The sequence below is a fragment of the Amphiura filiformis genome, chromosome 2 (genome assembly GCF_039555335.1).
Source record: "Amphiura filiformis chromosome 2, Afil_fr2py, whole genome shotgun sequence".
Lineage (NCBI taxonomy): Eukaryota > Metazoa > Echinodermata > Ophiuroidea > Amphilepidida > Amphiuridae > Amphiura > Amphiura filiformis.
In genome coordinates this window covers 28,475,955-28,499,682 of record NC_092629.1, presented here as the reverse complement: position 1 = coordinate 28,499,682, position 23,728 = coordinate 28,475,955, and the positions used below count along the sequence as shown (strand labels likewise).

The 23,728-nt window shown below is 36.4% G+C and overlaps 1 protein-coding gene across 1 annotated transcript in view; it reads left to right on the top strand.

Annotated features, from left to right (window-relative positions):
• LOC140146060 (uncharacterized) overlaps window positions 1–23,728 on the top strand; it is a 95,528-nt gene that overhangs the window by 59,403 nt on the left and 12,397 nt on the right. The window contains exons 4-8 of the mRNA XM_072167803.1: window positions 10,849–10,989; window positions 19,276–19,483; window positions 19,924–20,157; window positions 21,301–21,441; window positions 22,958–23,239. Of these exons, the coding sequence (XP_072023904.1) occupies window positions 10,849–10,989; window positions 19,276–19,483; window positions 19,924–20,157; window positions 21,301–21,441; window positions 22,958–23,239 (1,006 nt within the window). The remainder of the gene's footprint in view (window positions 1–10,848; window positions 10,990–19,275; window positions 19,484–19,923; window positions 20,158–21,300; window positions 21,442–22,957; window positions 23,240–23,728) is intronic.

The following is a 23,728-nucleotide window of genomic DNA, read 5'->3' as shown; positions in this document are numbered from 1 at the left end:
GTCTTTAGGGCGGAGTCGCAACAATTAGAAATGGAAAATTTATATCCTAATTGTACTCTAGCACTTCGAAATAATGAAAATAATTACATTATTTAGCTAGCAGTACTTGGAATATGTGTTATAGGCCTATATTGTATAATTTAGAGAGTTTGGGAGAGATATAAGAGCGAAACAAAGGAGAGGGAGAGAGCAGTTAAAATTGCTTTTGTCATTACTAGAGCTTGTAAAATTGCATCTTTAGGGTGGAGTTGCAACAATTGGAAATGACAAACTGATATATTGTACCCTAGCACTTTGAAATGATGAAAAGAATTGTATTCTTTAGCTAGCAGTACTTGAAAATGTGTTTTATTCTATAATTTATAACAGAGAGTGGGGAGAGACAAAGGAGAGCAAAACAAAGGGGCGGAAGAGAGCAAATAAAATTACTTTTGTCATTAAGAGCTTATAAAATGTAGTTTTGTCTTTTAAGTCGCAACAATTGGAAATTATACTCTAGCACTTTGAAATGAGGAGAAGAATTGTATTACTTTGGTAACAGTACCTGAAAAATGTGTTATATTCTATAATATTAGTGGAGAGAGGAGGGGGAATGCAGGAGAGACAGAGGAGAGCGAAATGAAGGAGAGGGAGAGAGCAGTTAAAATTGCTTACTAGAGCTTAGTTGTGTTCACATTATCGGACGTACGCCCGGCGGAACTTGGTCGGCGCAAGATGCTAGGAGTAGCGGTAGGCGCTGCCAGGAGTTATAGTGGCAGTGTGAACGATGGTCAGCGTAAGTTCGCCAGGCGTACGTCTGACGATTTACTCCTGACAAAAGTCAGGAGTAGCGAGCTGGGTGTAACCTCCGCCAGGCGTAATTTGCAATATGAACGCTGCTACTCCTGGCACCCGGTGCAAGTTTGACCTTTTATTGGTTGGAACTAAGACATTACATATTGCGTGGTTGAAAAGGTCCCGGAAACACCGGAAGTGGTAGCCGATGTTTACGCCGACCAGAAGTGAATGCTTGGTGGAACTGGTCGGCATGGTGCTAGGAGTAGGCTAGGTGTGGACACGCGGTAGGAGTAGTTGTTAGCGTAAGTTTACGCCAGGTGTAACTCAAAATGTGAACACGACTCTTGTAAAAATGCAGTTTTGCCTTTAGGGCAGAGTCAGAACATTGGAAATGACAAATTGATATTCATATCCCTGTTTATAGAAATAATTTTAACAGTTTTGCTTGCAGTAATCAGTTATATTTTACAATTTATTACTTAGCGAGAGGAGAAAGTGAGAGAGAGAGAGAGCAAAGGAGCTATGGAAGGATGATGGGGAAGAGAGTAGGGGAGGAAAGGGGAAGAGAGGAGAGCAAAGGAAGGAGAAAGGAAGGGATATAGGAGAAGAAACAAAGGAGTGAGAAGGGGGGGGGGGGACAAGAGAGGAGAATTCAGTAAAGCATAATGTACTTTAGTCCCACCTTTAGTACGTCCATGGGTAAAGGGTGGGAGGGGAAAAAACATTTGCTATTTTTGACATTTCTCGTCTCCAAAGATTGATGTGTGAATGTGCAATATCCATTAAACGGAAACATTAATGCTCACAAGTTAAAAATAGCACTTGAATGAAAGGCCCGTGGTCATGGGGAAATGACTTGAGGAATGAGCATGTAGTATTACTTGCTACCTGATGTTGAAAATTTGTTCATTTGGAGGAAAATTTTGCTTATCTGGATAAAGAAATACATAGAAATGGTGGGAAATCTTGCTAAATTGGAGGGAAATCTATCTCTCTTCCAGGAAATAAACACATTTTCCAGGTCTGCTGTTCACTAGGACCTCAAACATCCCAGTTACAAATTATGTTACCTCCAATATCATTGTACACTCAATGAATGGCCTTTGGATGTGTGGGGTACAACTTGGGGTAAAATTTTGAGCTGTGCATGTTTAATGGGGCTCATTGAGCAGTGCCATTGGTAATGAGATCCTTTATGGCTTGTATTGGACTATTCCGCTTAAGACCCACACTCCCCTGTGGAAAATTTTGAAAATATCGTCCATAGGGGAGTACGAATTTCAAATGGAATGGGCTTAAAATCCCCCCTGGAAGATTTTGGAAATGTCTTCCATAGGGGGAGTATGAATTTCAAATGGAATGGGCTTAAAATCCCCCCTCCCCTCGTGGAAGATTTTAGAAATATCGTCCATAGGGGGAGATGAACTTCAAATGGAATGAACATGTGAGGCAGCTCCATTTTGAATTTCATACACCCTCTGAGAATGATTCAACCTGAATCTTCCATTGATGGGGCGTGAGCTTCCTAATGTGCATTAATTCCATTTGAAAATCATACTCCCCCTGCAGAAGTATTTATTTAAAAAAATCTTCCACAGGGGTATAGTGTGGATTTTTAAGTGGATAGTCCGTGCATGCATTTAAGGGCATGGGATGGGGGGATATTACTTGCTTTATACAGAATAAAGTCGGAAGCGTTTCACATCATAATTTTCGTAGGTACGGGTAACAATATCCTTCCATATTCAACAATATTCCATTGAAATATTGCAATAATGCAAGGAATTTAAATATTTTACCTGCATTGTACATTTTGTGGCTCTCAAATTACCACTACTGCTACAAAATAATGTTATTTAAGCTTTTCCCCCTTCATATTAACCGAGAGAAGAATATTTGATTTCTATAGATGCTATGTGTTACTTTTTACACTGCCATCATGCATATGGGAGGGGGCTAAATTTTTACATGGGTGGGGGGGTGGACAATGACATCCCTGTTCGTCTTCCTTTTAGCCTGAAAAACAAAATGTTTTTAGGCCAAAATAGGGTAATATTGCCACATGTTTATCGCACTTTGCGCCCACTTGCCCATCAAATACAGTAATATTTGGCTAAAACAGTCAGAAATTGATGAGATATGCTCATTCCTCCTTTAAAATTTAATGCTTCCATTGCCACTGCTATCATGATTACAGGGTGTCTCAATAAAAATAGGCCCTATGGAAGTTGGTGCATAACTTAAAATATCGGCAGTAAAATAAAAAAATTCTTAAAGATTAAAAAACCATACAGTGTCTGCTTAACAATGGTGCAGAAATTATCCAAATCCGTTCACGCGTCACTGAGCTAATTAAATTTGTACAAAGAGACACATTTTTGGACCATTCCAATGGGGGTAATACACATAAACGTGTAGTTTATTATAAAAGAAATAAAAGGAAACGCCAAGTGTTGCTGAGTAGGAGTTCAAAATCAATCAATCAATCTCCCAAAGAATGTTCTTCACACGCTTCTCTTTGGATTAAGGGTTCGATAGCAACGCTTTGCAGTAATTTGTGTGGGACATGAGAGCACATCAGAAATATCGAATTGAATTCTGAATGCGAGGAATGTCCTTCTGATATCAAATATTTTTTTGAAATTTGCGATATAACACACATTTTATGCAAATGGTTAAAATTTGATATTTTTTGTATTTTTGATACCGTATTTAACCATCCTCGAAGTAAACTTCATAAATCTAATGATATGTACACGTTTCATATTACAGATATCGAGTTTTTCCCAAAGACCTATTTTTTGTGTTTTTTGTGTTTCGGGGAAAAATGTTTATCTTCAATATGAAGGGTCAAAATTTTCATATGATAGACGGCTTTTTGTCCCAGTTACATACACTTTAAGTATACGTACATATCATTAAATTTATACAATTTGCTTCGAGGACTGTTAAATTTAAAAAATATCAATTTTTAATCATTTACCATAAAATGGCAATAAATCGCGAATTTAAAAAGAATGCAATTCGATATGTCCGATGTACTCTCAGGTCCCACAAAAAATATGTGAAAATGTCGCTGTTCATACATCTGTTAACCATACAGTAGGGCTGAACTTTATATTGAAGTGGCTGAAATATTTGATTCAAAAGAAATTCGTTCCCTTAAAATGAAATGTCCAAGTGATAATATTGGTGGTGAAATAACCGAAGAGAGGCATAGTTGCTGATCAGGCAAGTTATCTCCTACATAGCAGCACTGGGAGTTAAGGTTTTACACTATTTCAAACTATTTTGATTTGGTAGTTCACACCAGAATACATTGTTCACATCATATTACGAATGGTAATGAGCTTTGGCAAAAATTGCATTGATATTACAGATAAACAGTTGTATATAGGTCCTGTGGTTTTCGAGTTATGTTGTAAATAGGGATGAAACAACATCACTTTTGTAAAACGTACATAACTCATAAACAACAATAAATGATCAAGCAAGTTTTCAAAGTATGAAGTTTTGCAAAACATCAAGGTGTTATTATTCAATAATATATTGATTAATATAATGAAAATCGATATTTTTGACTGTTTCGACCAACAATACTTAGTCAACCCTTAACTTCATTAATTTCTTCAATTCTAAACTACAATGCAGTCACATTATTGTTAATGTGTATTGTCCCATTGGAAAGGTCCAAAAATGAGTCTATTTGTAGTTTCCCAATTATCTCAGTGATGCGTGAACGGATTTTGATGCTTTATGCACCAATCTATAGAAGATACTTCAATGATTTTGAATCTGCAAGAAACTTTTAATTTTACGGCTGATATTTTAAGTTATATCCCCCGATCCACAAGGCCTATTTTTATTGAGACACCCTGTATATTGGGAAACAAGTATTCCTGAAAAAAATTGGTGTCAGTTCCAATTTACAATATAATTATTATTTGAATGTAATGTTAAAGAGAAGTTTTGCACTGTACATTAGCGCTGACAAGAACATGAGTGGTAGTTCATATATCATTAAATAGGCCCACATGTTTTGCCGCCTTCTATTCTTCAAATCTTTTCAAAGGGCGCACCACCAAATCACTCCACGATTTATGTACCAGTGAAATTCGGTTAAAATAGTCCACCGCTTATTTGAGCTTGTTGCGGCTTTATTTTTTAAGATAATTGTCAAAATTCGCCCGTTTTCAGCTCATTTGCTTCTGGCAAGTGTCTACATGAAGGAATCTGAGAAAAATCCCAATATTTTATTTCAGAGGTGAAGTTTTGGCGTAAATTTGAACAGCGTCCGGTTTCAAAAATGAGTGATTTTTTAGGTTAAATTTGAAATGGAGCCTTGATCTTTGGTTCGAGTTGTATTTTTTCCTGAATGTATTTTATGCTTTCTCTCCCCCACCAGCTCCAAGTACAGATAAAATACAAAAAGCTGAAAAAGGAAAAAAAAAAAAAAAGATGTGGACACCGTCGGCTTCCCCGTGTATTATTCGCGGTGCCATTATCACGTGACTGTAGAAAATGCTGCTGCCACCAGATATAGGCTTATTAAAACAGCGTATTACTATCAAGACTTATGTTTGAAAGCTGTCCTCGGATCGATGCGTGAAGTTTCCAGTCCATCACACTACGTGCTCTATATATTAGTACATGTCGATATTATCAAGACAGAGATTGCGTCTGATGACGTCATCTGTCAAAGTTGTTGTGATGATGACCCGGCGTAACGGCGCCTATTTTAAGCTTATTGTTATTTTGCACCTTCAAACCGTATAAACCATCTCAAAAGTTAGGTCTTTATAGTAGGAAACTTTCTTTAGCGGGGCACCATGTCAACAATGCCTAGAAAAGTTGCTTTTTGCCTTGTAAAAAATACGTAATTTTTCGGCATTTCCTGGTATCAGGTCGATTCAGCCCAAACCAATTCGTGTACAGTTGACTTGGCTATATGCCAATTCATGCATTGGCCCCAAGCTAAGTCAGCCACAAACCAATTCGATATTGACCAAAAGGGATAAACGATTTAATATGTTAATGAATATATGTGAACGTCCATCACGAAACAGCTGTAAAGTCGGCTGGCGGTCAATTTTGTTTTATTTCGTGTTTAGAAAATATATCATAAGCTTTAAAATGAAAAATCATTTGACTCCAAACGATATCCAGAAGTAAAAAACAAGGGAGTTAAGTGCACAACGTACAGAAAAGTGACTCTCATTAACCGATGATCCTACAGATATGCGACCACTGACTTTTCTGTTCCTTTTTTTTTTTGGCACGACTCTCTAAGATATTTGGTTAAAAATTAAAAAAAGTGACTATATCTTATTAACCAATGATCCTGCAGATATGCGACCACTGACTTTTTTTTGTTCCTTATGACTAAGGGAACAGTTTGACATATCTCACGACTCTGTAGGAAATGATGTACATCATCATCATCATACATCATCATTTTATTTTCATACAAATCGACATACAAAATATATATAAAAGACACAACATTTGAATGAGGAGGCCTGAGGCGAGCACCCCCCCTTACACTGCCTTAAGTTACAACATACAATTACACAAAGCTAACAAATAAAAGAAAGAGGAGAAGAACATGCAAAGAAAGAAGCAATATAAATATTTATAACATTTCATATAGACATTCCACAGTTCACAGAAGAAATTGATTGTTGGGGTGGAGATGGGTGGGGATGGGTGAGGTCATTAAATAATGCCTAAATATTAGATGTAATTTTTTATTAGACTTTTCTTTATTTGTAACTTAAACTGGTTTACTGATTATCAGTAATATTCCATTTCCTAGGACCGGCAGCTCACCGGAAGCCCGTGTTGTGAGGGCCACAATAACTCGACTACGTGCCCCTACGTTACAGATACGCTGTGACGCTGACTTTTTTTTGTTCTTTATGACCTGAGGAAAAGTTCGACATATCACACGACTCTTTAGGATATTTGGTTTAAAAGATAGAGGGTTAAGTGCACAAAGTACAACGAATTGGTTTGTGACCGAAAGCAAGACATCAAGGCATCTAAATATACAGATTTGGTGTAAAAACAACGGTTATGGAGAAAATCACGAAAAAGTTCAATTTGGCCACCTTTTTTTTTATTTTAATTATACAGAGTTCAATTAGCATGTGGGCGAATTGGTTTGGGGCTGAATTGACGAATAGTATTGATATCGATATTGATATTTTTACCCACGTGATATTTCGATATGATGATCCGAATTGTCACGTGATCGTCAAACCTGTACTAAAGGTGTCAGTTCTGCAGGAACTGACACAAAAAATATCCAGAAAATATTTTTAAGACTGACAAGCCCATGGCTAATTGTGAGCCTAGTTGGATGTGCAACGCCAGTTTATTAGCTTACAAAATGATGCACTAAGCACTAAGATACTGTTAGTATATAAATTACAGATTTTTATTTTGTCTTAACACAGCTTTCAGCTGAACCACTAGCATGCTATGTTAGCACATCTATGACAATGACAAGGGTACCAAAATCCGAATTTTGATGATTTTTATGATCGTCCGGATGAGCAAATCACTGAATGGGCCTCTAATAGTATATTTCTAAATGAAGAGCTTGTCAATTACAGCAGTGTAAACCCCACAGTGCAATAAATATTATTATTGACTTCATCAACTTGGACTCTGTATGAGTCAATATTAACAGTGTCGTTGACCGGTAACTGCCTGGCCGGACGTCCAGGTAGGCTGTGCTGTGCGTGGCATGCCTACCGGTCAGCGGTCATCAGCTGCTTTATTATTGCATCATAGCTGGAATCACATCAGCGAAGCGGAAATATTTGGTCGATGAAGACGAGCCTTCGCGCTTGTCAAGTTTGATGTAGTTGCAAATACGGAAATTTTGCACTTATGATATTGAAAATCTCTTCTTAGCCAGTAATTATTGCATTTTAAAATTGACAAACTGACCCATGCATTGTTATGTTATCAGTTTTGCCATTTGGTAAGCCAAATTGAACAATGTTGGAAGTTTTTTTACCGTCTTTTTTTTTAAAAACAATTTCATGTAAAACCTGAATGGATAATATTGTAAAATTTTTAAATTGTGTGTTTTTCAACTTTTGACTGTAGCTCAGCTTCTTTTGAGTGCAGGGCTGTTTTATACAGGGCTGCAAATTTGGCAAGAATAGGAGAATCTATTATCGCAACAATGCCCCTGACACACTTTGATTCAAAATTCTAAAAGTAATGCTTGAATAAGTTCTGTGAACTCAAAACAAGACCAGACTATAACAAGGCTATATCAACAGCAGTTCAAACCGATTGAACCCCCAGAAGAGGCAGAGGTCTGGTTTATGTTTTCAAGGTCAAATTTTGGATGGGCAGTTTTGGTGAAAATGACGGGCACTAGACCCTGACACAAAGTTTCAAATTCCACCCTGATTACATTTAGCCAAATGAAGACCTAGAACTAGCCCCGTTTTCAAACTGTGACACTTCTCGAATAGCGAGCGAAGCGGGCACCGAGCGTATTAGGGAAATCTTGGATCATCATAGGTATCAGAGTACAGCACAGAGCCTGTGCTAATGAACACCAATAAATTTGGCTAAAAGTGATTTCTTAAAGCCTGGATTTCATCATTTGATAACATCGCTGAGAGATATGACCCATCTAATACATTCACTTCAATTAGATACAGTCTTTAATTATCTGATGGATCGGTTGACTTATCTGAAGTGACACGTCAAATTTTGAAAGAAAACAGCGATGGAAAATCCCTCAAGAATCAAACTAATTATTGTTGTAGATTTCTTCTCATGGAGTTGATATGCTAGCAGTTGATACTGTAGAAATGGAAATTTTTTGATAACATTTATTTTCACAATCCAATAAGAACCTCCCTGGTATGAAACGAGGGCTGTTTTGTGCATTTGTTTTTTATTCAATATCAATGCGTGCTCCTTTAAAATGAAGTTCATTGACAAGTGTTAACGTTGGTTGAATATTTCATGTAATAGCCGCTTCTAAGTCGTGGATATAATCACAGAGTTAAGGATCCATCATTTGCCAAATCACATGATGTATTAGGCTGTTCCACTTGAAAACTGTCAACCCCCTGTGGAAGATTTCAAAAAAGTCTTCCACAGAGGGTTTCAATAGAATGAACAAGAAATACTCACTCTAGATGTGGAATATTTAAGTGAACAGTGGCGGCACCAGGAATTTTTTTCAGGGGGGGGGATCAACCAATTTTGTGCACAATTATCACAAAAAGAGGAAGTTTACATAATTTTGAGTTTTTTTGCCTCCAAAGTAAGGGACAAACTAGGGGGTAAGAAAAATATTGGGGGGGGGATGCCCCATCCCACGGCGCTGCCCCATCCCACGTAGCGCTGCCACTGTAAGTGAAACTATTTATAGAGGGAACACAAGTTTCAAAATAATTAACCTTGGCCAATTCCATTTGAAATAACATACAACCTATGTGGAAGACTTTTCTTAAATCTCTACATGCTGGTCATAGGCTTCAACATAAAAAGTTTTGAGACATTTTCTCAAAATATCAAAAGCTATCTCAAGAACCACTGAACCAATACTAGGCTTGTTTGTACTCATTTTAATGCATTCTTCATGCTGATTCCAAATATGGTCATGGAAATTTACAATTGTGAAATTTTTAAATTAAGAAAAATTGAAACTTGTCGTCTGCAGTTGACACCTGCTTGGACAGGGTTAAATATTCCAGGGGGATGTGGATTTCAGTTGGAATAGCCCATTAGTAGGCGTGAAAACATTAAAATGTAATCAGATGCCGCAATCCAATTACGCACTTGAGAGACGGAATGCGTCAAAACTTGCCAGCCTCTCGTTTTCTACTTCATTTACTCCCCAATAAATTGTTTGCATATGAAAAATTGATAAAGCTTTAATAAGGCATTGGTAGGAAGGAAATTATTTTCAGATGTTATGCGATGTGTGAGATTTTCATCATCATGCACTGTAAAAAAGAGCGTTATTTTACCGCAGATGTTTTTACAGGTATAAATGTATGATTCATGTTTAATGCAGCTAATTTGCAGACAACTACCTTTAAATTGTACGGTAAAATGCGGCATAAATTTACATTTTTTCCAGTAATTACTGTTACCATGAAGGTTTTCAGTGTTCTGTTATGGGCTGTTCCAGTTGAAACCCATACACCCCTTATGGAAGATATGACCTTAATCTCTTGCTCAGGGGTGTAGATTTCAATTGAGTCACACATTTAGGTAACCCGTTTGGAATTCACACTCCCTGTGTGGAAGATATGGTCATGTGTTCCATAGCATGTATGATTTCAACTGGAATAGTCCAATTTGGCTCATTTCATTGTATATTTTTCACCTGCAAATTACAATTAGTTTTGAACTATACTATATTCCACCCCTGATGTGGCAGTGACGTCAACGCGTTGAGGCAGCGATTTTGGACATTGGGGGATGGGGTTGGGAAAATTCTTGGAAGTATAGCGATCCAGCACCTTCTGGCAACAGAATAAGTTTATGGTACAAATGCGCATGAAGCGCTTGGAAATTTTTACCATTTTGAAGCTAAACTGATGAAATATTGTGCAAAAGTGGAATAAATTTGCGCGTGGCGTGAAATTTTTTCACTTTGGGGTTAAAATGGCGAATCGAGGTTAATTTGGTCAGAAACCCACATACAGGCGTCAACATTGGGGGGATGATTGTATGGACCATCCCCCTGGCAAAATATTGGGGGAATTTATCCCTCCATCCCCCCGGATCTACGCCTATGTTGCGCGCACACATCTATGCAACGTCTTTAAGCATGTGCGTGTGTACGCTATGACGGCAAGCTAGCGATTTGAAGCTACGCCCAATAAAATGCGCACTGACGTCACTGCCACATTGGGGTGAAAAATGGTCTAGTTAGCAAAACAGCAATTTGTTTATCTTTTTTTGTAAATTTGTCCTAAGATGTCAACTTGCTGTTGACAATAAATATTACTTTGAAAATTGTTTTAAGGTTTATTAGATAAATTACCAATTTTGTTTGCATTATTTTTCCTATCTTTACAGGGCCTTATAGTTGACCAAACGATAGAGAAAGTGTCGTTTTGTGCACCAGACAGGAACCACGACAAGGGATTTGCGTATATCAGTCGAGATGGAACCACTAGAAGGTGGCTATGTCACGCATTCCATTCACTCAAAGAACCTGTAAGTAACACAATTTGTGTGTTTGTTTGTATTTTTGTTTGTTTGTTTGCTTAGCCATTTGTTTATTGCAAATTATTAACAAAATTACTGAGCAAAATCTGGTTTTCTTGGTCAATCTTTGAGTTTTTCTAAAAGCTGCCTTTGTAAGTTGATTTACAAAATTGGAATCAACTGAAATTTTGGGAACAAGCTTTTTTGTGGAAATCTACTGAAAATGTCATAAAAAGAGGATGCTAAGATCACAAAATACTTCTTTCATGCCAAAATCTGAATTGTACAACATGTTAATGGGTTTTCACTGTATGAAACTTAATGGATAAAGAGTTTGATTAATGAATACTACAATATACAAAGCAGTATGCATATTATTACACAGCTTGTGTGATAACCAGCAAAAAAAACCTCTCAAGTGGATGAAGCCTGTGAGTAATGAATAGCCTGAGTAATGATCTGTCAAACTGAGTGCATAACACTGCTTACTCTTGATGTCACTTGAAGACAGATTCTAGAGTTAATAAATAGCCTGAGTGATACTCCCTCTAATGAAGGGTGTGGTGTTATATTAAGGCCAACCATAAGTCATTCTTGCTGAAGTAATACTCCCACCCTCTCAATATGTGCAGTGTTGATGTAATAGGGTGTGGTTAGAGAAGATACCTAACACTTCCCACAATGCATGTCTTCCATTTCAATTTTCTGAACTGATTTGCTATCCAGTGCAACATGGGTCAATAGTTACGAAATGAACCTCAATGAACAGAGCACATCCAGATCTTGCAAAACATGTGTATTTCTTGACCATCTACCCATTTTTAGCCAGTCTGTTCTCAGCATGAATACAAAGGCAACCTGTAGAAAGTATTAGGAGTGTCATTTGATATGAGGTGTTGTATCATGTTGCAAAGGATTCTGGGAAGGGTAATATATCTTCTCTGGGGTGTGGTATGTATTATTTTATTTGGAGCGCATCTTGTTTGATTTCCAACAGACTGCCCTGGATGCATTATTCAGATTGTAACATGATTACAGCAAGGTGTGGAAAACTGGAAAATCTGATTTTCAGTACAAATAAATCAGTTTAGAGTGGTTGAATAAATTAGATCTCATTTGTTACGGGAGTGAATTGGAGAGGCAAATACGCATACATTGCAGTCAATTGCATATCTCAGCTAAAAGGAGACGGTCCCCAGTTGCAGTAACATCCACGGTTGCAATGTGAAGTTCATATTAACGTCCCCGTCTAACCACCAGCAACCACAGACACCTACCCCACACACACCAGACAACTTCCTATCCAACCGTGTCCCGTCCTGAACCTCATCAATGTGGACCACTTTTAAATGCATCTTTACGTTGTTTATGTTGTCCTTCTTAAAGCCAGAAGCAACTGTGGACGTCCACGGTTGCAGGTGTGTTCACATTTGTGATCTGTGTATCCTAATATAGGTCCACATTTGCAGGTAATTAAAAACCAAGCACACACACAAATTAGGCTGTTCAGTTCTATATGTGACACAATATCATCACTCCCGGTACAATATGATGAATCGGACGGGACATAGCTGAAATGGATTTTGAGATATGACGAAAAGAAGTGGTATCCTCTTCTGTATGTCAGTGTTTCTGTAATATGGAAATGTTAATAACCCTGGAAATGTACACCCATTTTTACAGCGTTTCTAGCATATTTTGTGAAATAGGCAAGAATATATTAATTAAGAAAGTTGATGTAGGGTAAAAAATCACCATGCTTGATTGTGTCACAGATTAGGTTATTCCAGTTGAAATCCATACATCCTCTATGGAAGACATGACCTTAATCCTGGGAGTGTGAATTTCAAATGGGGTTACCTGAATGGGTGACTCTATGTGAAATCTACAGCCCCTGTGTGGGAGATTAAGGTCATGTCTTCCATAGGGGGTGTATGGATTTCAACTGGAATAGCCCATTACACAACATACACTAATTGTTTGTATAGAAATATTGGTATAAAATGGGGTAAATGAACTTTCTCTAATCGCCCTCCCACCCTAATAAAAATATGCTAGCAAGTTTGTAAAGTTAATTGAGCGGGAAAAAATCTGCGAACTGGAATAAAATTATAAAATGTCTCATTCTGAGAATGACTGTATGATTCACTGAGCAGGTATGTTGTAACAGCCTGAATTAAAGGGACATTCTGAGATCGGGCAAGCACCAAAAAAGCTGAAATTTGTTCAGATGTCACTCAAAAATGGTTGATGAATTGAGGAAATACCCTTCTTTTCAAAAATGTTGAATATGAAGAAAATTGATAGGTTATTTCCATCTTTGAGATTGCATCTCGTATTGGATTGTGACATAATTCTATGCCCAGGCATAAGAACATGGGTTTTTTTCTCTCTTAACATGGAAATACAGTACGCAAACTAGCTTATTCATTGTAGGGGTCCCTATTCCAATAAAGTACAGTACTAATATTTCAGAATTAAAAAGTATTATCCTATTTTGCCAAATGAAACATAGCTAAATCCTAATCATTTAGTTAGTTCTAACTGGCAATAATAGCAAACTGTTAATGTTTTTGCAATTTGAGGGAAAATGGGCCAAAATGTTTCTTGTCATCACAAAATGTGCATATTCCAGAAACAGGGTGTAAAGTGAAGAAAATCTAATATTGGTTGTGGAAAAGTTTTGGAAAATGACTATTTCAAAGAGAAAAGTGAAATACATATATAAAAATTAGAGTAAAAGAGAGAGAGAGAGAGAGAGAGAGAGAGAAGAGGAGAAAGAAATGTTTCTATAATAATTTGAGAGGTAGGGGTGGCTTGACGTGGGTTGATATAGGGAATCTATGAAACACACCATTTATTTGGTATATTAAATTTAGGAAATCCACCTTTAAAAATTTATTTGGTATAGAGGGTATGCAATACTACGTCACTCATGACAGCGTCATCCTCATTTAAATAAAGTTCTGTCCTCCGTAAGGTACCACAGGGCAATTCGCATGATAATACAATAAAACAGAGAATAGGTATGAATGGTTGTGGAATCGATCTAGAGACCTGTCCCTCTGTCATCTTAAGCTATCTTAGAACTGTCCTCCAACATGTCTGCCATTTCAATTGTTATACCGTTCCGGTTGGTTTATTGCATAGGGTCTATAGTGATTTTAGAATTAAATGCACCTTTAAAGAGTGTATTCCTAATCGATTGATGGATCTGTAGATTGTGCGTTCAAAATAAGTATATATTAACAGGAAAAGGTGAAATTTACCATGAAATTTACAATGTACATTGGTCTTACCCCTCTCCATGTGGGTGTCGTCTAGTTTCAGTTTTTCTTTAAAAATTCAAAAATTTCAGAATTGTACATTTTCATGGCCATATTTTGGCATCTGCATGAAAAATGCATTAAAATGAGTACAAACAAGCTTAGTATTGGTTCAGATGTTCTGACGATAGCTCTTGGTATTTTGAGAAAATATCTCAAAACTCAATTTTTTATCACGGTTGAAGCCTATGGCTTAAGCACGCAGAGCATTAGTTGTATTGCCTCGCCCATTTTCCATCAATTTCAAATCGTGCCATTTATTTTATCACCTAAATGGGTTTTATTTTAATCTTAGAGCTAGTATGACTGATGGCTTGAAGGCTTATTCAGTGATTTCAGTGAATGTGTATCAAATTTAAAATTGTGTATAAGTCATTAAAATTTGTCATTAGGTATTTTTAAAATGAAAAATTTGGCAAAAAACAAGGACAACTGCAATATTGAAAAAGTTGAAGCCTCATTCAAATACATTAAGGTAGGAAACTCGGTTCCCACACGTCGGCAAGGAAAAAATTATAAAAAATATTCCGCCTCCTTGTGTACACCTCTTGATTTTTATGAGTAAACTACACACCCCAATGCTTGAAAACACAAAATATTTGAGTTGCTAATTTGCATTAATTACCGTACTGACGCGAGTATAGTCCCACCTTCGAGTAAAGTCCCACCCCCAAGTTATTTATTTTTTAGGCTTTGGAGTTTGGAGTGTCCCAGGACCTAGACCTAAATGCTAGGATCATTCATGGTTGACCTAAAAAAAAAAAAAAAATTTCAAGATATTTTGTATTTTTAATTTGAAAATTGATACTTGGTATTCATGTCATAATCTATTAATGATTTCAAAATGCATTCAAATTCAATGCATTTTGAAATCATTAATAGACTATGACATGAATATAAATGATCAATTTTCATATTAAAAATACAAAATATCTTGAAATTTTTTTTTTTTTTTTTTTAGGTCAACCATGAATGATCTAGCATTTAGGTCTAGGTCTAGGGACACTACAAACCGAAAAAATAAAAACTTTAAAAAAAAATTTAAAAAATAAAAAATTTTTTTTTTTTTTTTTTTATACTAAAACCCCCCCAATTTTGAAAAATTTTCACCCAAAAACGGGGTGGGACTATACTCGCGTCAGTACGGTAATGAATATCAATTAATTAGTTCAACCTTAATTTTACGACTAATAATTATTGCTAGCAAAAAGTTGAACTCTGATTCCAACTTTTACTATCGGAAAAATTGTAAATAAATATTATCTAAAATCTCTCGCCAGCTTTTTCGCCTAAGTCCATTAATTACGTAATAGCATGTGTTTCTAGTCTGTGAAAATATTGATGTCGTTAAAATTTATTTCTGCTTAAAGAAGCTGAAAAGTAACAAAAGCTGGCGAGAGAATTTAGGTAATCTTGTTGTGTTTAACTTTCAATTTAAAAAAATGTCTACATTAAGTCAATTTTTGTGACAATAATTCTGAAAATCCCATATTTTAAGCATTTTTACAGAAAACACTTTTGAGGGTGTAAGTGTCCAAATATTACGTAGCAGATGGCAAATTTCATTCATAAAGAAAGATCTATTTACAACAATCAATCTTTGCTACTTCAAAAGTCTCTGACCAAACACTATTCAGATAAATCCTTCAAAAGGTAAACAAAACTTTTTTCCACTAAACAGGGAGTCTTATTAATATTGTCGTAATTTTGCTGGCTGCCGTGTTCTGTTTTGATTGCTCGCGTGGTGTGTTAACAGTGTTATCGCAATTGGAAAAAAAAAATTAGGCGATGCCCGGCGCTGCATGGGCTCCTTTGGTTGTAGCTTGTACAGCGTTTAATGGAACAGGTCCATGGCGAAATCATGAAATTTACCCGACACGTAAAACCCAATAATAATGGTTCCGTTTTAGAAACATGCATATCTACACTTTATTTATGACTTTGAGGTATTGGATATTTACCAAATTGACTGGTAAGTTAATTGTGCACGAAAACTAGTGAAAACCTGGGAGCCAAAATAGCTCCGTATAAATGGTGTACGTGTGTGTATGAGTGTAGCGAATGCTCACAGCTGAATTCCCGTGACAATTTCAAGAGCCGGGAACCGCTGTACTGCACGAAAGTGTGTTGAATTTTGTCGCTCGCTAAATGTTATAAAGCACTGAGAATTTCATATATTCTTACTGTACAACTCATAGCATTCTAAAAATTTCCCAGAAAAATCAGACAAAAATGTTCAATGAAACAATGCTACGCAATGTTATTATTTTATTCATACATGCACGATACTATTGTGATTTGTGCAATATCAATGAGACGGCTAAGTTAGTGAAAATTGACATTTCGTTTTTGCGATTCTGAACGATTTAAATGATGCCCCGATCTGTAATTTGGGGAAGATATTTATTACAGGATAGGGCACAATTAAGGAAATTTTGAGGGGATTCGGTGCATGACACGATAGCCGACGATCCGACCTTAAGTAGAGAAATTACAGATTCATGTAAAATGTCTTCTATTGTCTTTAATACATGGTTTTCAGCTTAACCACCAGCAAGCTATTTTACCACATCTATGACACTAACAAAGGTGCCAAAATCTGAATTTTGATGATTTTTACGATCCTCTGGATGAGCAAATTATTGAATTAATTAAAAACTTAGCAATTAATGTTTCATTGTTTGCAAGCATCTCAAGCTTTTTGACCAAGTTTTGAGTTGGGGAAGAAAAAAAATGAGAGGGTAAAACACATTCCGCATTGGATTGGATTTAAAATGTATGTATAAAGCTTTAAAACATTTCTTGAGACTATTTTTGTTGGCCTTTTAATAGGGTAATGCAGTATCCTTAATGCTCTGCGTGCTAGCCATAGACTTTAACATAAAAAAGTCATAAGTTTGGAGATTTTTCCTCAAAGTATCAAGAGCTATCTCAAGAACCGCTGAACCAATACTAGGCTTATTTGTGCTCATTTTAAAGCATTTTTCACGCTGATTCAGAATATGGTCATGAAAATTTACAATTCTGAAATTTTTGAATAAATAAAAATTGAAACTTGTCGGCTGCAGTCGAGACCCGCGTGTAGAAAGTTAACATCCAATGTGTCCATGGCTTGGCCTCCGTTATCTGACATAGATTAATCCTGTGTGGTAATTGATTGATTGTTGTTCCTTCTGCACAGGTGCTATCTAATGAATGTTTTAATTGATGTGCAACATTATGTCTAAGGTTGACAATGTCTCCTGCAATGAATAATTTACATTGTAGTTCTAAGCTAGGGAAGATATCTTACACTTCCCATAATGCATTTCTTCCATTTCAATTTTCTGTACTAATTTGCTATCTAGTGTAACATAGGTTGATAGTGACAAAAAGTACCTCTATGAACAGAGCACATCCAGATCTTGCAAAATATTTTTATTTCTTGACTATCGACCCATATTTAGCCAGTCTATTCTCAACGTGAAAACGAAGTTAACCTAGATGTACAAAGTAATAGGAGTGTCATGTCATTTGATGTAATGAGGTGATGCATATGTTGCAAAGAATTCTGGGAAGGGTATTATCTTCTCTGGTTCCAAGGTGTGTGTAGCAAAAATGAAAATGGTCAGTTCTCATAGTATGCAAATTAGGCAAAAATGGTGATGTTGGGAATTAAAATGCACAAAGGGAAGACAGTACATGATGTTGGGCTTTTGTACACGCCAGTTGGCTATTTAAAGTGATGTGTGAATGCAAAATAATAGTACAAAAATAAAAAACAAAATCAAAACAAAACAGAAGTACATAAATGTACAAATGCAGACTAGTTCTATGGTACAAACTAGGTTACCAACACAAGGCTGACATTATGTGGATTGATATCGGTGTCGATTGATCACTGTCTGACAAGACAGGTGTTTTAATCAAATAATGATATGAGTTACTCATAATGAAACATTCTTTTTTTATATAAAAGATAACAAAATATGGAGTACATGTAAGTTCTATAGCTATGCTTTATTCAAATTTTGCAGACTGCACACAGTCTGCCTGCACACAGTCTGCCTCAAACGATAACAACTTAAAAATTTAGAACCTCAGAAATTTCAATAATAGTACTTCAACTTAGGTTTCTCCTAATTGATTAGTTTATTTCAATTGATTAGTTTATTTTTGCTGAACCATGAAATGGTATCAGCCTATATGAGTGTATGTTACTTACTTGCTTACTTACTTGCTTACTTACTTACTTACTTTCTTACTTACTTACCAACCATTTGGTCTGAAATGGACATATCTTTAAATGCCACGAAGGTATGAACCCCCAAGTGGTATCAAATAAAAGAGAGAGAAGTAAAGAATATAATAAAAATATTTCCTAAAATCAGAGGTCATCCAAGGGGTCACTGGGGTCAAAAAGGTCATTTTAACCAAAAATGCTCCAATTTAGCTGAAATTTATATGCAATGATCTTTATGACATTCTTTACATGTTTAAAATATTTTAATATTCACTTAAGGTCATTAAGGGTCATAAAGGGGTCAAAGGTCAAGTTGTCACAAATGCTCCAATTGAGCTGATATTTAAATGCAATGATCTTTATGACATTCTAAACATGTTTCAAATATTTTAATATTCATTTAAGGGCATTAAGGGGTTATAAAGGAATGATATATACACATATCACAATATACTGCCAAATCCCCATGGTTCAGCTATGGTGCGGTAACCGCTCTAGTTTGTTTTTAACAGTGAGAGAGTGATGTCCACAAAATGTGAAAGTCTAGAGAAAATTAGGTCCTCAAATAGAACCTTGCGGAACACCCAATACCCTCACTGCCGAACTTGAGGTGAACCAATGTATAGATGTATTTGCAACAAACTTGCAAAGCAAAAGGTGTAAGTTACTTAATCTCCAGGGTTAAGGGCCTAGAATTGTACCTTGTGGAACATTATGCTAAAGATCTCTATTCTTGTTTCTCCTCAGGGTGAGAGACTCAGTCATGCCGTTGGATGTGCCTTTGCAGCCTGCTTGGAACGCAAGCAACAGAGAGATAAATTATGTGGGGTCAAAGTTGAGTTTGACGTCAACAAGACCAGCTTCACAAGACAAGGATCCTTCAAACAGTCAACGATGACAGAGCAATTGGAGGCTCAACAACAACTGGAACCCTTACCCTTAGAAACTGATATAGGTAATATTTGCTATAACTCCTCCTGTAGTTATGCTGGCCAAAGCCAGCCAGCACTGACGGCTGGCCGACTGGCACAAAAAAATAAGGTCATCTTAATTTAATAGTTCATCTCAAAGCTCTTCCCAAGTAAGAAACCTAATGCGGAATGGAAGACATGGGGGGAAATTCCCCCACTAAAAACTCAAAATTACGAAAATGTCCACTTTTTGCAGCAATTTTGCCCCCCAATGTTACTCCCTCCCCGAAAAAAAAATCCCTCGGCAGACATTATAATGTCAAAACTGCTCTTGTGTCCTTCCAAACAACACATTTGGCTGATTTCATTTTGGGACATGTGTTAATATTGTAAATATGCCAAAAAATCAGAAATTAACCAAAATCATATAAAAAATTATACATTATGTCTGTAACATTTGTGATTTTCTTCATTCCCACTGTAGATGATTTACCTGAATCAGGTGCTGCGACAACAAATCCATCAGCCGTGCAACCATTCGCACGCCCACGGCGGCACGCGTCCAACGATCTACTGATGAGGGCACGTTCCTCCTTCCGAGGCACCGGCCACCAGCTCAGCGATCAGTCGCCTTTCAAACGACAACTGTCACTTCGACTAAACGAGTTGCCTTCCACCATTCAGAGACAACAACAAGTGCTGCATACCCATCAAGAACGTAAGTTGCCATGTTGAAAGGTTGACTTTTGATTGAGTGATTTAAAGGAAGTCTCCGGCAATCACAACATCTACAACATCATGCCTTATATGTTAGAAAATTAATTATCAAGCACGAATCACATGGTTTTATTTCAAACAAACTCATATTGACCATAAAAACCAATTAAAATTAATTCAAAATTCCTGGACACTGAGATTGTCAAGTGCAATGACGTCCCAGTGATAGAGTGAAGGCTGACAAAAGTTACAACAATTGAGCACAAATAACCATGATGTTGTGATTGCTGGAGACATTCTTTAAACATTGTAATTAGCTATTGCTTTGAGATTTTGAGTTGCAATACTTTTTCCACAAATTTTGTTCTGTGGATACACATACACATTTTAAAAGTTCAGTTTAAAAATAACTGCATCACTCTATTTATTTTCATCATAATTTACCCCAAATTAATGTGTTAAAAGGTGTTCTCACCATCTAGTGTGCCTAGCTTTTAATAATAAAATTGCATTTTACTGCATTGGGCTATTCCAGTTGAAATCCATACTACCCCTGTGGATGATTTAGGAAGTATCTTTAACAGGGGGAGTATGTTTTTGAAATGTAATTGGTCAGGGTTAATCATTTTGAAACTCATACTCCCTCTGTATTATAGCTTTACCTATATCTTCCACAACTGGAGTGAGTATTTCAAATGGAAGTTACACAATTGTCTATTCCATTCGAAACTCATACTCCCTCTGTTGAAGACTTTAGCTAAATCTTCCACAGGGGTACAGTAGTGTGGATTTTCCCATGGTATATTTTAGCTGATCATTTTGGCTCATGAATAGATATGTGACGTGATCAAGCAAAATCAGTTGGAAGTGTGAAATATTTTGTTTCCTATTGTTTTGGAAACTTTTTTTAACTACCCACATCTTTTGAACTGGTTTTCCAAATTCAAGGGTGGTTTCCTGCCAAATGTAGCTTTGCAAATGCTTTTTACAATCCTATAAGAAATTGAATATGTCCGACTTCAGACTGATTTTGCGTGATCACACCACATATTTTGATTTCAAATAATACATGTATAATTCATTGTTGCCATCAATTCATTTGTTCATGCCTTCTTTCATCCATTCATTCATTCGTTCATTTTAGTATCACCGATTCATTCACCAACATCACCTACTGTGCCTGAAGAGATTGGTCAGCAGCCGGCAGAACCGACCACACCGGCACAAGTACCACAACCACCCAATCAGCCAATGGTCACTCAGCCTTCAGCGGTCAATCAACAAGGTATGATGCTTTATCAATCAATCAATCAATCAATCGCCAATCCATCATCCACTCAGTCAATCAATCAGCTAGTTAACAACCTTAAAGCCATAATATGTGATTTGCTCCACAGCGACGCCCTAAATTTGTCTTTAATTTTCACTTCTTGCATGATTGTAATGCCCAATGGTGTACTAAAATACCACATGAAAGACTAAGCCTGAAGTGCTTTAATTGCACTACAATTTTAAGTTTTATGATAAACCCTGAGATGTCCAGTTTATTCACTGTGTTCACTGATCGAGTGATAGCTGACACGTCTCGTGCAAGTGTATCATTGACGTATGAACTGTGTGTATATCACTATTCATTATGCGTCTTATTTATACGTCTCAGCTGCGTGAAGCTCCGCTCAAATTAATAATGATTGGCCAGCTCATACATGCATTGATGATAATTATATGCGCTGGATTGAAATTGCAGTTATCTTTGTTTTACCTCATTTTTGGCCTAAAATTAAAAGGGGACATAAGGCCTAAAAAAAAGTTTGTTTCCTGTAGCACGTGCATTAGGTTTTTGATGGCTTATTTTATGCATTAGTTTTTTTTTTTCACTTACAAAGGAAAAAAACAAAAAACAAGAAAAAATCGCAAAATAAAATATAAAACACTACTGGAGTAAACATTTACACATCACACAAACGAGTGTAGTGAAACACATTCATTCATTCACACATATATATCACACATTTATTTAAATACCATTTTTAATCTACAGGTTGAAAGGGGATCATAAATATTCTTGAATATGAAGAAATATGATTTTATTGTGTGTCGGAGAGACCCACTGTAAATTCCCATTCCAATTTGCAGCAAAAAAGGTGTTGGTTTTTTTTCATTTGAAGACATGGATTATAAAAAAATAAAAAAATTAAGACCACATTTCACATTTGACTCATTTGACCTGCTACAGGAAACAAACATGTTTTGTTTTTTTTTGCCTAATGTGACCAGTGATAATAAAAATTTAGTGGAAAACATATAAGAACCCATTCTTTATTGAAATCGCACATTTTTGCTTTAACTCTCTCCACACGGATGTGGACTGCAGAAGACAAGTTTAAAAATGCCAGAATTTGTACATTTTGCTGCATGATAATGAAAAATGTATTGACATCAGAACAAACTAGCCCACTATTGAGATAGCTCTTGATATTTTGCAAAAATATCTCAAACCTTGGAATTCTTATGTTGAAGCTTATGGTCAGCACACAGGGTAGTCAACTGCAGACGACAAGTTTCAAATTTTGTTTTAAAAATTCAAAAATTTCAGAAATTTAAATGCTCATGACCATATTTAGAATTTGCATGAAAAATGCATTAAAATGAGTACAAACAAGCCTAGTATTGGTTCAGTGGTTCTTAAGAAAGCTCTTGATATTTTGAGAAAATATCTCAAAACTTGGAACTTTTTATTTTGAAGGCTATGGCTAGCATGCAAAGCATCAAGTTATATATCTGTTTTCTTTTCTCAACAGGTCGGGCACAATTCAATATGCAAGCCAATGCCGCAGTACCAACACAGAATGGCGTAACAGATCCAAACGCTCCTACTAACATAGCAGCCGCATGCCAGCAGCTCACCAATGGCCTTTTTGAACTTAGCAGCCAAGGTGCGGCCACACCAAACATGCCCCCTCAGCAACCAATGCAGCAACAAGTGACCATGGTCAATGGGGCAGTCAGACCAGTACAGTTAGGTCAACAGCCTATTGGTCAACCAAATGTGCCTATTCAGCAAGCAGCAGTACCACCTCAATGTGAGTGCTTTTTACACCCATTTGGGCTGATTATTGTAGCCCTGGCTCTGTCAAATCTTAAAACCACTTCAATAAGTGTATTCTAGCACCCGAAGATAAAACTTCACAGATATTAAATAAGGCAACAACCTATTTGGTTGAGTAAATTAAATATGCCTATCTGGCAGTACCACCTCAATGTAAGTGCTTTTTTTACACCCATTTGGGCTGATTTTTGTATCGCTGACTATGTCAAATCATATTAAATGTACTTCCAAAAAATGTTTTCTAGCACCCAAAGATAAAACATCACTAGATATTAAATAAGGCAATAGCCTATTGATCAAGTAAATTAAATATGCCTATCCAGTATCCGGTGGGTACCACCTCAATGTAAGTGCTTTTTTACACCCATTTGGGTGATTATTGTGGCACTGACTATCTCAAATCATATTAAATCAATTTCAAAAAATGTTTTCTAGCACCCAAAGATAAAACTTCACTAGATAT